Source organism: Diplotaxodon limnothrissa, linkage group LG7, assembly GCF_057381915.1.
Source record: "Diplotaxodon limnothrissa isolate DT_005_m linkage group LG7, D_limnothrissa_male_GT1.1, whole genome shotgun sequence".
Taxonomy (NCBI): Eukaryota; Metazoa; Chordata; class Actinopteri; order Cichliformes; family Cichlidae; genus Diplotaxodon; species Diplotaxodon limnothrissa.
Window position 1 is genome coordinate 48,199,417 of NC_140602.1, and position 16,801 is coordinate 48,216,217.

At 39.0% G+C, this 16,801-nt stretch overlaps 1 protein-coding gene across 3 annotated transcripts in view; it reads left to right on the forward strand.

Annotated features, from left to right (window-relative positions):
* rgs3a (regulator of G protein signaling 3a) overlaps positions 1-16,801 on the forward strand; it is a 173,135-nt gene that overhangs the window by 71,678 nt on the left and 84,656 nt on the right. For 2 of the 3 annotated variants that reach the window (XM_085359802.1, XM_085359804.1), the window contains 6 exons: positions 79-511; positions 2,979-3,018; positions 3,467-3,798; positions 5,266-5,343; positions 8,092-8,203; positions 13,658-13,701. In XM_085359802.1, coding sequence (XP_085215928.1) covers positions 79-511; positions 2,979-3,018; positions 3,467-3,798; positions 5,266-5,343; positions 8,092-8,203; positions 13,658-13,701 — 1,039 coding nt within the window. Of the gene's footprint in view, positions 1-78; positions 512-2,978; positions 3,028-3,466; positions 3,799-5,265; positions 5,344-8,091; positions 8,204-13,657; positions 13,702-16,801 lie in introns of all 3 variants that reach the window. The other variant, XM_085359803.1, reaches the window with a different exon arrangement.

The following is a 16,801-nucleotide window of genomic DNA, read 5'->3' on the forward strand; positions in this document are numbered from 1 at the left end:
ATTTTGCCGTGCAAATTGAGGCATGTAAATTCCACTTGTCTGGCTCTTCTTAACCATCGTTACTTTGCTTTGTTTCAGGAACAGCGCCAATGAAATCACAGTGGTAGTGTGGCGAACTGGTCCTTCAGCTAAACCTAGTTTTGAGGGTCTCATCCACCGACCCTCCTACAAACCCTCCACCTCAAACTATGATGCCCCGTCACCGCCCACCCGTAGACGTGTACCAGATGTCAGCACAAGTAAAACCCCCCCAGCTGTGCCGCCACTCCCAGCCCACCACCGTGCCACTGCCGCACGCAGGCTACTGGTGAACGGCTCTGAAGCTGGAAATAGCGGCGGTGTAGGCATGGGGACCCTGGCGTGGGGGGCCCAGGGAGGGTCGGCCGAGGAGCTGGACGGGAAGCCGCGGCACCTCCACCATCCTCACACTGCCACTCTGAAAGGAACTAGAGTGAAGGCATCCAACGGGGATAACTATATCATCCTGGCACCCATCAACCCTGGAAGCCAGGTACCGCAGAGTGGTGGTGGGCTGCATCTTCATCATCTTCTCCGTCCTCCTCATCCTCACCATGGTCATATGGTGGCTCATCCTAGATATGTCTCCTTACCTTACATCCCTGGTGCTGATAGATAGATGGACTGTATGTACAGTATGTCTGGGCCATTTGGGTTACTGCTGTCTCACTGATTTGTGCTTTATAACATGTCGTGAACACTACATACTGTGCATATAGTTCACTGTCATGTAAATATGGAGCAATAGACTGAAAACCAAGAGGATAAAACAGCATATAAAAATAGAGCTGGTAATAACATTATATGCCTGTATTATGGGGAAACTTTTGCTGTATTTCTTTCTTACATTGTGCCAGACATGGTTCATATTAGAGAAACTATGCATATATATGCCTCAATTAATTTATCTAGCAGATTTTCTCTAGACACAAGAATTTCAAAGCAGTTCTTTAAAATCAAATAGTGCTTGCATTTAGGAAGGAGAAAGAAAGAAGAAGGAAACACATATTTCAACATAATATCCAGTGTCTGTATAACATGCATGTACATGAACATTAGGACATGTATATGACATTTTATACAGCATGCACTTTATAGTGCTTAACAGATTTATTAGACCACCACCCAATAATAACATTTATGCCACAGCTGTGCTGTGTTAACAGTGTTGAAATTGACCAAAATTGTTTTGATTTCTGTAATGCTAATTCACCAGTATGCACAAACTCTTTATATAAAATGTACATTTTTAATGTTTATAATAACAGTTCAATATTTATCCAATAGTTATCCATACATTTTCAAAATTAGCATTTTTCAAAGAACAGAAAAAATTGTAAAGCTCATGATTATTTTTTGATTAAGATGTCAAATTATAGATATCTACTTGGATTTCTGCGCAGAAAAATTAGTTTTAGTGGTCAAAAGTTATGCTTCATTTCTGACTCCTGAGAGAAGTCCAGTGCGCTGGCATTTTGTTATCTGATTACAAATAACAGTTTCAAACAAAATTTTGTTGAAAGTTTCCTTGTTTTTATGACAGGTGGTCTAATACATTTGTTAAGCATGCTTTTTTTTGCATTCAGTGATCTTGTATATGAGGTAAAAGCTTTCATCATGAAAACAAAATAAAGCAAGTCAACAAATCAAAAAGACTGATCTGAATTCCTAAGCTAACCGTACAATACTAACCCACTAACTAGATTCAGAATGGGTTTGAGACTTTCTTTTCCTGATATGAATCTAAGTATCTTAATGGTTGCTCAGCTTACACAAAACTAACTAACTGTATGCAACTGGTGCAAACACGTAGAGTCTCTGTGTGTCCTTGTTTGTGAGTCTGCCAACACAAAGCTCTGTGTGTGTGTGTGTGTGTGTGTGTGTGTGAGTGAGTAATCTGTGTGTGGCTACGTCATGAGGTATGCACCTTTGTCTTTTTCAGATCTAGGTTCAGTTAATGGCAGTGGTACCAAATTACCAAATTATAAGGGAGGGAAGGCAGGCAAATTCAGAAAAATTATAGGCATATTGAAGGAAGAGACTTCAGCTTCAGGCAAAACAGGAACATGCCAGCACAGTGAAGCTGGCCTCCCTTACAAATAGCTGCAACTTGTATCTCAAACAAAGGAGGCAGAGACTGAGGGGATTCTGTTTTGGCCTTGCTAAATATACTAAAAGCCCTGTGGAAATGGGTCATGTTAGTGGCATACCACACAGATACAAAGAAGGCGCTTTGAAAACCAGCACTAAAGAAAATGAAATAGTTATCCAAATAAACAGGCAGAAAAGTGCAATAATGGCATATATATATATATATATATATATATATATATTATATGAACATTTTGGGACTTTCCAAATCCCTCTCCACCCGCAGATTCCTAGCCCTGCACCCTCACTAGATTGTGATATGTTATGACAAGCAGAAACCATTACTGCCTCGGTGGGTCCAGCCTAAAATTCAAATGGGCTCAAAAGTGTCCTAGAAACTAAACCGAATGCCATGCAAGAAACAAACAAAAAAAAATGAAAATGCAGAGATGCAGAGACTGGATAGTCAAAGAAAAAGAGACGAAAACCCAAGGCGCGCGCGCACACACACACACACACACACACACACACACACACACACACACACACACACACACACACACACAAAACAGCAAAGACAAAGAGTATGGAATGAATATGGTAAAGAACCGCATTTCATAGTGAAGTATACAGAATTTTTTTTTAAAATGACAGTTGATCTTTTTATAAATATGTCTTGTTGCATCATCATCATCATCATCATCATCATCATCAGTATCAGTGTCGGTAGAAAGTTAAGATCAGATTTAATACATTAACCTTTGTCATTGCTCTTGCATGTCTAGATTCATGTTTAGAATGTTAACATTTTCATTTTTGTTTTATTTAGATTGTAATTTTATGTTAATCTCATATTATTCTGCTTTCAGATCTTGAGGCCCGTTTACTCAGACAAGCAGGGTACATTAGGTAAGTCGCGTACTGTATATAATATTAATACCTGTTTAAATTAAATGACTGTTTTGTTAAGTGGTCTACTGAGTTTGTAGATCAGCTTCTATTGTAGAAGGCAACCTAACAGCCTCAAACTAAAGTATTAAAGGACAATTGCTCCAAAATATGTTTTCTACATTACTTATTTCTTTGCATTATATTCTTGTGCTTCTTGTTGGATTTTGTTTGTTTCGAACAGAACAATCTTGCTGTCTCCATTCTTGCACTCCCTTCATCGTCAATCTTCATATTGAGGATTGATTGACTGATTGATAATACTTTATTCATCCTGAGTGAAATTGGATTAAGGCTGCCAGCCTTGCCAGCGCCATCTTACCCTTCATAGATAGGATCATATTTGGAACAGTATCGATCTTAAGTACTGTTCATAATCTGTGTCTTCACTTTCTTTTTTGCCCCACAGCTGCGAGGTTAATCCCCACCCGACAGGCTCCTGTTCCTCAGCCGCAGAGTGGTGCTTTTTCTGGAGGTATGGGTGGAGTTGGTGGTGGCGGAGGCAGCGGCGGCGGTGGCGGTGTTGGTCTCTCCAGCCGTACCGGCTTCCTACGTCGATCTAACAATTCGAAGACATCAAAGGCGCCTCCTGCCTCCTCTAATGCAGCCAGCTACCAACAGCAGAATGCCAATTTCGCCAACTACCAGAACTGTACCATTGTCCGATCACATGCTCCGCACGCAAATTATGGATATGTTAAAGTGGCGCCCAAGATCCTTATCTTCCCCATCTTTGTTCAGGTACACCATTTTTTATGTGCCTGTACATCTTGATTTGGTCGTATCGTTTGTTATTCTTTGTCTACGTTTTACTGGACACTGTATTATATACACTGAAGTCCTGCTGTTCTACTTATACTTACTGCCGAGAGTGAGATTTTACTGAACCAATCTATAGTCGTTTGAACCCAAGGCAAAAGAGTGAATAGATCTAATTTTTGAATGATCTGCTGCTATCATTGTTTCAGTAGAGAGTATAAGACCAGATATGCAGGGACTGGGCAGAGAATGATATGCAGAGGCCCCAGTCTGGACTTGAGCTGTGGATGCACCTGTTCTGTGGTATCAAACGAAACAGGCCACTGAGATACTCTGAAAAACAGTTTTCACAAGCTGTCCAAGTATGATGAATATGATTTATTTCCCCTTCCGCATTTGTGTCAAAAGGAAACAAGACATTTCAGGTTTGCAGTTAGGAAATATGTTGACCTTCATGTCTGAGGTTCTCGTGTTTTGCAAGTCATCCGTGAGCTTTTCACACGTAACACAGACTCGATCTACATATTTTTTTCTGTCTTTAGGCAATAGCACTAACAGCGGTAGTGTTACCGTATGAGATGTCAGGCAGATGTTTTCTGTACACATTTTGGATCAAAGAGTGTCAAAGTTCTGTGCAACCAATTCAACACTTACTTCCAAAATCCACTTTCTTCAGAATAAAACGGCAAATCTAAGTGGGGCTACTCCAAAGAGGCAGCTTCTGTCAAATGAAGCATCATCACTTAATAACTGCTTAGTTTTTCACATGTGCGTTATAGTGTGTTGACCGCAGTGAGATAACTCTTGCGCCTGCACTGACATGTCAACTGGCTTAGCTAGCTTGAGCTGCGATAAACTTTCACACTGACTGTGCTGTTACTTTCTTCATATAGAGTCATGTATACAAATGTGCAGCCCTGACCCTGTTTCACACGGTATTCAAATGTTGCACATGTTGAATTGGGCCTCTGTCACACCCTGGACTTGAGAGGAAGTCCCCTCCTCCCACGTTGCCATTCTATTTCATTTTAAGTGTCACTGTCTTGTCGTGCTCAACCGCACATACCGCCTCTCAGTTGCAACTTGCTTTCTGTCTCGACAGAATCAGTTTCAGCGGCGTTTCCCTCCATAGAAAAGACCTGCTTTTGCTTTTAAGCAGATCGATTGGATTTGGGAGCCAAAATGGATTTGGTACTGCAGCTTTTCAGCTTACAAATGACAGATGCAATATTATATTTTTGGATTTTATGTTGAAAAATGCTCAACATATGTTTAAGAGGTTAGGTTAATACTAAGCAGAAGGAAAATACTTTACAAGTACTATTTACCTCAATATTACAAGCATTAATGTCCCTAAAGCGGCTGGTTATGAATAACGGGATGAGAACTCGATTCGGTAATGTTGCGTCCTCATTTTTTCATGAAGCCTGTTGTTTTCTGTTGTTACAGCCTCTTGACCTCTGCAGCCGGACACTCATCATATCTGAAGAGATGATACTACATGAGAGCAAGCACCACTCTCTTAAGGTAAGGGCCAATCAAACAGAGTGTCTGTTTTTGCCCGTGCTCATATGAATGCATTTAATTATTTTTCATGCATATTAAAATCTGTCTATGTCTGCAAACCTAAAAACACCCGCTTGAAGCTTTTATTTTAATTTAATGTTCTGACCAAGGATGTAGTTATTGATTAAAACATCTAAAACATTATGCAGGATTTCATTAAAGGTGTCTCTGAGATGCATAAGCCGCTATTTCAAAGAACTCTTTCGTTTCACTGATACAATAAGATCTCTCCGACCAGTGGCAAGCATTCAGTTGGTTTGGTGCATCCTCCTTTGTGGTTTTTTTAATTTGGCCAAAGTGAAAGTGCCGTCTCACTGCCTTGATTCAGAATTTAAGCGAAATATATATTCGTATATATTTATATATATATCTATATATGTATATGTATCTATATATAGATATATATATATGTGTGTGTGAAAGCATGCAAGTATAAGTGTAAAGCGACATCTCAGGAGAGGAATGAAGTGCAGGAGCTGTCTGAACTGGAGCTGTCCACATGAGTCAAGAAAATCAATACTAGATGAAGAAAGAGAGCAGCAAGGATCAGACTGACAGATAAATTGTGTTTTATGCATCAAACATTGCTTTCAATGTACATTATTGAAAAATGTTATAAATACTATCAATTCAAAGTATTCCTATCCCTGTGACAAGTATGTAAAGTCTCAGAAATAGTCTGTAAATGTTGTTGTGTAATATGTATGAAATGTTATTCTGTAAAGATCGTATTAAATGCCAAATATTCATCGCTGATCTGGTAATGTAATCTTATAAAAGGCTCACATTTGCATGACCCCAATTAGAGTGCAGATTCATGGAAGGAAAAGCTTTGAATGTTTCCGCAGATGAGATGATGATGACATCACTGCAATAACCTTAAACTAGTTCACCAAAAACAGGTGGATATGCCTTGGAAATTTAAGGTGTTAAGTTGGTGTTTCAAATGTTTTATTTGAAAGAAGCACGTGAAACAGGTCTGTGTGGGCTCTAAAAGAAAAGCTTATTTCACTGCTGAATTCAGCTTTGGCCCTGTCACATAATCTCAGCTATACGCGGTAAAGCGGAGCCACTGCTGGCATCAAAGTATAATAATGGATTCTCTCTGGGGTCATGGATAAAACAAATATTTAGCAGGCAGTGTTTGTCGAGAGGGAGTTTCTCTCCACTCTGCCACTTTATACAGGCTGTTTTTTTTTAATGATCTCTCTGTGTTGTTCCAGCTTTTGCTCTTTTAGTCTGGGAGGCAAACTAACATGCAGCACTTTAACATCTATAGACAAACACAAAGACTAAGCGGACCATTATATTTAGTGCAAAGTGAAACAACAGGATTTCACTGTAATTGTTTACATAAGAGATGCAAGTTGATTAAATCACCAGATTTTCAGGATGTATTGTATTATAGATAGATATATTATCAATAAATGTAACTTATTCGATTTACAAAGCATGCTAGTTCTGTATATTCTTGAACATTATATGGAACATTTATGTTTTATGAGATTCTTTACTTAACTGTAAAGAGTATATTGCGAGTTATGTTTTTGTTTGAGACCCTGCGTTCCAGTATAGGTACATTACATTTGGCTTTTCTCCACGTTATGCTTCGCTCTGCTTAACATAGAAGTGTAAAGGGTGCGCCCGCTTCTCCGTTTGTGTGGGCTGGGATATTAATGCATAAGTGCTCAAGGATAAGAGATTAAGAAAATGGATGGAAGTCTTAATCAGACAAAATTGTTGCATGAATTATTGAGCTTTTTGGGACAGCAAGTATGTGTGGAAAATGTAAATATTTGAAGTGGATATTTGATTTTGTGCACAAGTTTGCGCAAATGTTATACATACTAAACATGTGTGCTTCTCTGTGTGAAAACTGCTGCTTTCATGCACTTTGTCCTTTACTTTTCACTCTTACTAGCATTCTCTTCCACCCACTCAGATTTACACACAGACACACACAGACACACACACGCACGCACGCACACACACACATTAACCACATGCTGGCTACATCTGAAATACCCTCTGCTATCTTATCCCTCAGAGGAGGCCACCAAAGCAAAAGCATTGTCTTCAAATGTTGCCCATCTGCACGGATTACAGCTTATGTGTGTTGAGCTGCATGTTTGCACCTGCTTACGTAAGAGGTCTTTTTACCTTAATTTAGGTGTTCTCTTTCTTTTTCTTTTATCTTCTACTTGTTTATCTTGATTTCTTCCTCGGTTTCATTCTTTCATTCTCTGTTCGTTTGACTTTTTGAAACTGTATGTGTGTTTTAAACAACTACAGAGGTGTTCATTGTTTCTTATAGTCATTAAATGCCTCATTCAGTTAATAAAAGATACATTTAGGACTACGTCAGTGTAGACGCATGGTTGATATTCAGACACCAAACCACCGTGTGGGAGGATGTATACATGTGACCAGGGCTCTGTATGTGTGAACTGCATTTCCTGTGCTAGGACATGATTCGGGGGGAAACTGCAGGGGGTGAAACCTGCCAAATATTCAGTGCTGTACGTGTAGTTAACTGGGTTGCAGGCTGATTTTGTAAGGTGGAAAGCCAAAGTGAGATCATCTGAGATGTAATGCGCCCCCACCCCCAGTTCTCACATCCTGTTCCCCTTCACCACCTTCTGCCCTCCATCCCCTTCTTTTCAACGTCCTATTCTTCTCTTTTTAATATCCCCCCTCCATGTCTTTTAGGTTACTGTGTTTGTCTACAACGACCTAATGCTGGTGACGAGAGAAAGCGAGCCAGGCCGATGTAATGTACTTCAGAGTCCTCTGTACCTCCGTCAGCTGCGACTCCAGGAGGGTATGTAAGCCTAAACACGGGAACCGTGATTCATAGATGTCTGAGACGTTGAGGTGGTTATATAGATGAAAAAAATTCTTCTTTTGTGCACTAACAGATTTCTCAACAGTCCCATAACAGCCAAAATCTGTGTGCAATCTGTGTGTGTATGTTATAAAGCTAAACCTTTACAATTCACCACAGAGTAAGAAAGGAAGTGTAGCACACAGAGGCTGTGCAACCAGAAATAAACACGGGGAGCTATGACTGCAGTAATACTTTCAGCTGAGTTTAACCAAAGGATATTTAGGGAAAGACGGTCCAATTTCCTGTTGCTTTGTCTTTTTATTTCACCTTGGTGTAAACAATCATCTCCTCTGCTGTTATGGAGAGAATAGTTTGGCCAGCATGGCCACGCAGAGCACAGACAAATCAAATAAATACGGCCCAGCGTAAATATCTGTGTTTAGAGCAGCGGGTGAGGACAGGGATGGGGTCAGGAGGCATTACTGGGACAGGGCCGGGTGAGAGGGGGGGCTGCTTAGACATGTGCATGGGCAAGAAACTGTACTGACAAGCTGACTGCTCCGGAAGTGGGTTTAAACCAAAACGCAAGCTTTATGCTTTGTGATCTGTTAATGTGATAACAAAAAATAAGGGAAAGGCTGTCAGAAGGAGAGTGTGTGTTCTGTACCAGATCAGTGTGGGGGAATCACCATGTAGGTTTTAGGGTGGCTTGAGAGAACCACAGAAGCACTGCTATGATTATGTAGAGAATGAGGATTACGAGTTCTCGCTTTCTAATATGATTACAGTTATAATAAAAGAAAAGTAACATGAAGGTAAAAACAGGGTGCAAAAATCTTGGTTTTCACTCGGTAACTAAAGCAGGTGTGAACCAGCATTGTACATGTATACAAAGTACAAGAAATGTTGCTGTTTCTTAAGTAGAATTAAGTAGAATAAAGCTAAACTAATAAAAGAGTAATGAAGCAGATTCCTTTCTTCCAGAATTTGAAGTTTGAATTCTCCCGGCACAACAAGCCATATCTGTTTGGCTGCTGTAGTAAGACAAAAGAGATGGTTTTATGTTAGTAAAACAGCACACTAAGAGTTGATTTCAATACATATCTTAAGACCTTTAGTTGAATAAACTTGAAAAGGCTACCCAGCTTTTTTAAATTATTCATTTATTTATTATTTTTTACAGTTTTGTTTTCTATAGAGAAATCAGAGCTCACTTTCAGTATTTTCACAGTAACTGTATATTGGATCTAATCATTTCTGAGTCCTAACTGCTTTGTTTTTGTAGTTTTGTAGTTTTTAGTTTGGACTACTTGTACTTTTTCATTTTTAGAGTTTTATTCCCCTAAGACAAGAAGATTAAAAAGATAACAATAGATAATAGGACATGGAGTAAAATCAAACCGAATATTTAAAAACCTTTTAAACTTGTTATCTAAAATATAATAGGTCTTTATCATCATTATTCATGAAAACAATGAAAATACAAAAACATGCAATAGCGTGAACATGACAAAAGGTAAGCACAGTGAGGTAGTGTATACAGAATAACAGTGACATGTTTTTAAAAATTGCACTTCCTGCTCTTTGGGTAAAGATTTATTACTCCACAGCTGTAAGGAGGGGAGGAGGGGCAGTGCTTTTTACTGCCAGTGAAAAAAGATGTTTTATAATCTTTTGGTTTTGGACTTGATTGATCTGACTTTCTTCCCAGAACGCCGGGGTTAAGAATAGGTGATGTTTAGAGTGGGTGTGGTCCAATGTGATACAGCTGGCTGTCTTTTGGTTTTGGCCACTGAGGGAGGGTAGAGAGTCATCCCGATGATGTGCTCTGCTGCCTTCACCACCAGTTGTAGGTCCTTTCTGTTCTCTCCTGTTCAGCTAGGGGGGGGGGGAACATGCTTTAACTTCCTCTAGAAGTAAAACCTCTGTTTGGCTGTCCCCACCTGATGGGAGATACACGTGGTCCAGGTGAGGTCAGCTGACATGTGAATACCAACAATCTACGTCCTCACTGTGTATGCAGAGTGTGTTTCCTGACGGCCTCTATTGTTTCCTTGGTTTTTGTTGGCAGTTTGTAGGCAGTTTCGTCATTGGCTGATATCAGGCCTACTATGGAGGAGATTTTACGATGGAGTTTGTGTCAATTATTTTTCATGTTGTAACAATGGACTGAATAATGGACTTGCTCATGAAGTCATCCACTGATTTGTGGACCATAGTTTTGAAGTTTAGCATCATTGACATTCATTTGCCAGCTTTGTTGTGTATTTTTTGCAATCAATTCGATCAATGCGTTGTTATAAAAATATCTCAAATCTTCAGAAAAGCGCTAACTGAGGTCATAATTTATGAGGGAAGCAGGATTGTTTTCTGGACAACCAGATCTCTTTTTGAAGCCAGAGCATTTGTGGATTTCTGACTGTTAGAACTAATATAGGTCCTTCCATCTTTTACACTCCTTTATTGACAAGTTTTGGTAAAAACTTTGAAATCATTCTTTCATTTTAACAAGCTGTTAAGTCAGAAATATTTGTGACACATTTTTTGACAGGGATGAACGGAAATAGGACATATTAACTAGTTTTATTAATTGCAGCATTACATTGGAAATGCATTGTCATAGGATTTGACTGAAACTAGTAGCACTTCTGAGCTGTTCTTCTCTGTAGACACTGCTCCTCCTCTGGTCCAGTTCTGACCTCCATCCTGCACCCAAACAATCAGTGATCAGCAGGGTGGGGATTCAATTGAGTTTGCGTGTCTGTGTGTTCTTCATGAGAGGACACACACACACACACACACACACAAATCTCCACCCTGAACCCTGTCATTGTTATTTTGCTTCAGCAGCGTCACTCAGGAAAGAGGCGCCGGGGGATTGTGTTTGTTTCAGTGAGGGTGTGTTTTATGCATTTGTGTGTGTGTGCGTGTAAGTACACAGTACACGTTCAGTAAAGGGGCTTTCCTGTGTTCCTGCCACCCCAATACTAGGCAGAGGAGCGTGGGAAACAATGAGAGAGTAAAAAACACATGTAAAGCCAAAATTACACTGTGTCAGTCTAAATATTGTTATTACACTAAACAAGCTAACAAGACTAACGCTCACCATGATGTGAAACCTTCTGACTCTTGAACCAAAATTCTTTATCTTTTACTTTCTTGGTACCAGGTAATCTCATCTTTTTCTTCAGTCGATTAACGAGAAAACTTGAGTGACTGTAAAGAACTGCAAGTATTATACCTCAGACAGCATTGTATCATGGTTTTCTTGATCCACTTCCATTTCAAATGATAACTTTTTGGAAATTAAGTACAAGTTTAAAAAAATTCTATCTTTTAAGAAATCTTTAAATTGTTACAGGATGTCTCCATCGGTATTATTCTCTAATTTAAAACTTAAACCTTACTCATATTATTAGCTTTTTACAATCCTGTGCAGTATGACAGCACTCTGCTTTTTGACATCAGAAATATATCCAACAGTGACCTCTGCTGATGCTTCTGCACATCACACGGGCTTTGGTTATACACTGTAGTGGTTCATTATAATGTGGAGAAAAATTAGAGCCAAAAACAGAACAAAACACACACAAAAAAGCAGCAGGAAGAGTTTTGGGCCTCCGTTGTTGTTTCCTACTGTCACTATTCAGAATCTGGATTCACACATGGCCTTGTAAGTATAGAAAACATGTGTCAATTTGTGCTTCAGAGAAGAGATAAAGTTTTGAATACTGTTTCTCAGTGTTGTTGGACTGAAAAATGACACTTCCTCACAGAAACTGTTGCATCACAATGACACCATAAAACACCATACAGTCTTCTCAGGTTGGCAAATACGGCTTTCACACAGATGATAAGACGTTTTTCTGCTACAGAGCATTTAGGAAGGTTGTAGGTTATGGACCTGGCATTTTGTATTTCTTAGATTACCGGACTGCACATAAGCAGGGGTTTCTTCCTGTGTATATTTGACCGTAGCTGACTCATCATTTTTGGTTGTCACGTCCTGGTGAGATTTAGTTCAGAACCACTTGATTAGGTTTGGGGAAAGACTATGGCTTGGGGCATAACAGATGCAGATCACATGCTAAAACCTTCTCCTGTATGTCCTTTGTTACATCTTCTGCTTGAATAGTGGTTTGCCTGAAAAAAAGCCAAAAATGACTAGAGATTTTAAAGCCACAAGGGGTCGCCTAAACAAACATTGGCTTTTACCTCCTCAAGCAATCGCCCTACGGTATTTTGCAGTTTTTCTGGTTAGGGTGTGCTCCTCTAAATGTATTTAAAGGTAATCTGAGCTACTAAACTTAAATGGGGGTTAAAACTGAAAAGATGATCATAAAGAGGAGGAAAATCTCCGTTTAAACAGCATTTTGATTGTAAATTCTTTCAACGGAAAGTGAAGAGAGGTTGCTACTTTGGCTTCTTGCTCACTTCTTCTCAGCTGACAGCTGTCTCATTTGGTTTTGTTAAACAGAGTAACAGAAATCATCAGACACAAACCCACATAGTCCCAAAGCGTGATTTGACCATCCAAAAAGCAATTATGATGGAACATTCTGGCAACTCTAACACTGCTGCAGCCAGAGGGGATTGGGCTTCAACCAGCGCATTACACATTTCTTTCCTCTTTCTTGCTCTTGTTTGTAAGTTTATGAACAGACACGGGGGAGTATTAAATATGCTGGTTGGGTTAAACTTAAATCAGTGTTTGTGACAGTGCAGTTACAAACTGTTATGTATTAATCTTCTTTCTGTCGAAGTTAGAACATTTCCTCTGAAAGGTTGGGTTCTTTTTCTTTTTTTAATCCAAGCAATTTTCCACTAATTTCCAATGGGTCATGCTCAATTAATAAAAAAAAGTGCGCCAGTGAACATCAGAGACATTTGAATAAAAGTGTTATTTGGTCATTCTCAACAACAATCAAATGAAAATCATATCAAATAAAATCACACACACATTCCAGTAAGTGAAACTCATTTTTAATGTCTTAATAAACAATTAATATCTTTTAATAATTTGACTTTATTACCTTATTTGGCTTCATAAGACAGACAGAGATAGATCTGTGGATGGATAGATTTGTTGATCTGTGTGTCTGCTTATGCGAAACAAAACACAACATTAAACCACGATGTATAAATTCTGGGGGTCTGAGTTCGACTGCGTGCGTTCACTCGATTACAACCATTTATCTTGACTCCAGACACACAGGCCTGTCTCACAGAGGGCTTTCTCAGTGAAATATGGGAGGATGTCTATGAAGCTGACGTACAGTAAAAGCTTTCCATCAATAAAAAGCATTTTGTCAGTATCGTAATCGGAAATCAGGAATGCTGCTTTGTGTACAAGAAGGACACGAGCGAGCAAAAAAGAGCGCACTAGAGTTGGCTTGGCAAAAAAAAAAGTCTTGTTAACATCATCGTCTTCCTTAATTTGTCTTGCAGATTACGCTGAAGAACTGAGATTCTACCTTATTCACATGACGGAGGTAAGAGAAAGTGTGTTTATGTGCGTGTTTGAAAAAGAAAAATTAGCAAAGACGCAGAGCGCCAAGGAGGGTTTAACTAGAGCGGCCCATTTGGTCTGTGAGCCAGAAGGGGCTATTGGCTCCGCTGGAAATCACATTTCAGGCAAGAAGGATTAGCAGATAACTTTAATGAAAGAGTTTTTTCTCCCTGTGTTTTCCTTAGTTCTGACTCCATCACAGGCCTCACTCCTTCACACGTGATTTTTCACATATGTTCCCTTACTGGAAACACTGAAATTGTTTACTTAGATGAAAATCTGCCAAATCATATATGCGAAGCTACCCCTGTGGTGACCCCTCATGAATAAGTTAGCAGTAGAAAATAGCTTTTTATTGAGATATTAAGAAATAAACATAATCGTCATCGAACACGTTAATGCGTCAAACGTGATGCGTCTCTCTGTTTACATCGTGATTTGTTTTGTTGCTTCGTGTGGGTGCGCTTATAAAGAAAAATAATAATAACTTCATGCATCTGCTGTGAGACCTCTCAGGCTGGCATTTTGAGATAAAAGGAAAGGTGCCATTATCATTGAAATGAAAATGGCTCTCTAAAGGCTAAATGTTTTCCAGTGTTTAAAAAACAAACAAAACATGGCCATAACAAAATCCCAGAGGTCTGAAATGAGCTCATATATATTTATAATGTAAATCACATTCATGAATACCTGTGTGAGATTTCATTTAGTGAATCACAATCAGTTTTTTTCTCTTACTGAGCTTAAAATTAGAACTTTTTAATCAGTGCTGCTAATTAACAGCAATAATTAGTCAAATTTTCAGTTTTATTATACATGACCTTACCATCAGAATCAAAATCAGAAGACGTTTTTATCCCCAAGGGGCAATAAGAACAATAAGTAGCCAGTCATTTGCTTTCCTCTTCTTGAGCTGCCCCTCCTGCTCGCACTTCTTGCTAACTTGATTGCATTTTTTTTAACGCTGCAAGGTGCACGGAAAGGAAATGAAAAAGCAGGTTTCATTATGCTTTTAATGTTGCCATACATTATATTTTCATCACCTTTTACAAATTGCTATCATCCGCCGTTTCACCTCCTCCCCTTCCACAACGTGCACACATCTCTTATGCTGTTGTTTGCATTCAACTGTAAGAAGCCCTTAAGCGTAATAATATGATGCAGCTCCATTACTATGCAAATGTTTCGAAGACTTATATAAAAACATGTTCAGCGTTGGAAACCTTACTGCAGATTAATCCAGATTTTTCAGCAAGTCATCTGGCAGAGCATAAAAGTATGCCTCAAAATGCTTAAGCTATTAACATTAGCATGCTGAAGCGTTACTCATAGAGATTTATGGAGGTGTCGCTCGATAGCACAACAGCAAAGGTTAGGTTTGTGCTTTGAAACCATTTTATCATTTAAAAAAAATGTATTTTGTTTCCCGAGCAGGAACATGCATTGCAAAGTTGAATGATTAATGTTCAACAAACAACAGCCAAAAGGTGTGTCACTGTTTGCTATTTATCAACAGAAGCGGTGATCAGCAGTAGTTAAAATGAGCGTTCAACTTAAACATTTATTTTCGGCATTGTTTAGAAATCAATAATGAGAGAAAAAGAACACTTTAAAAGTGCATTTCTGTTTTATTTAATAAGAAACTACTTCCAAAAGGAAACCACACCCTAGTGGAGTTGTTTGTTAGATGTCAAATACAGGATACTGTAAGAAATATCTGACAATTACCAGGTCAGCAGTCAGGAACACAGACATGTCTGTACACATTCCTGTATGCTGTATGGTTACTGAAGATTAAAAGAAAGCCATCATCAAAAATGTAGACAGGCCACCAAGTATTTGTGGCCTGTCCTCTACTATTGTAGATGGTGTTTTTTTTAAGCCTGCTGCTTCTTGTTTTGTCCTCCATTTGTCCAGTTTCCTCATCCCAAGTGCTTTGGCGATGTCTTTGTTAGTGTAAAATACTATTGTGTGTTACCTTTCAGGTGTAAAAAGGGGGAGCAGTTGGGATGGACACCCAACTTTGTGAATAAAACAACTTGAAAATGACACGATGTAGGATTTTCAAATTCATGCCATTGGTGCATCTACCAAAAAAATCTCAGACCAGCTGAAATCTTGATCTCACGATCAAGGTCAAGTTTTCTGAAAATCTTGTGAACATGATAACGTGAAAGAGACGTGATCTATGATTTTGCAATTGATATAATAAATGCACCTGTTAAGAATTTCACATAAGTTCCAGTCTCAGTGACCTCAACCTCAAGGTCAGAGGTCAAGTTTTTGGAAAATCTTGTGAATGGGATGACTCAAGACGGGAGTCACCTAGGATGTTCAAACTTATTTCATAGGTGAATGTACTGGGAGACTGAGGTGAGCACTAGTGGCTTTATGCTATTTGAATATATGAGATGTACAACTAGTGTCCCATAAAGATAAAACAAAGTTACTGTTTTGGAAGCTACTTTTAGTTAAGCAAGGAAACACATAGGAGGTATTAGGCATTATTATCTTTACCTTACAATATAAATCACCTTGAGGCAACCGTTGTTGTCATTTGGCATTATATAAATGCACATGATAATTTTTAAGACCCCTTTCTTACACTACAGACTGAAGTTGTCAGAAGTGGTTTAGAATATAAACTGAAAACATGAACCAGTTTCCTTTTTCACAATCCAGTCAGACGTCTGCCGTTTGTTTTAGCTGACAGTGTCTGCTCATCTGGTTAATCTTTTCACTGAGCAACAGTATTGCATAACCCCCATCTTCTTTTTGTGAGCTGTGCACACACACAGACACACACACCTCGTCACACTGTTTTTGCTTTGAAATGTGCTGCGTAACCTCATTAGCAGCTTATGAATCTTTAAAAGGGTCTTTTTTTGTTTCTGACATTCCAGACATAATGAGAAGGGCCTAAAATCTGCCCCACTGGTTGGAAAAGAAAAAGGAAAAGGCTCCCATATTATTCACTCTGTCCAATTAGACAACACACATATAGAAACTCTTACATAAAGCAGAATGGAAAAGAAAGAGACAGAGTTTGAATAAGTTAATGGCAGGTTTTGGGTGCAGTACAA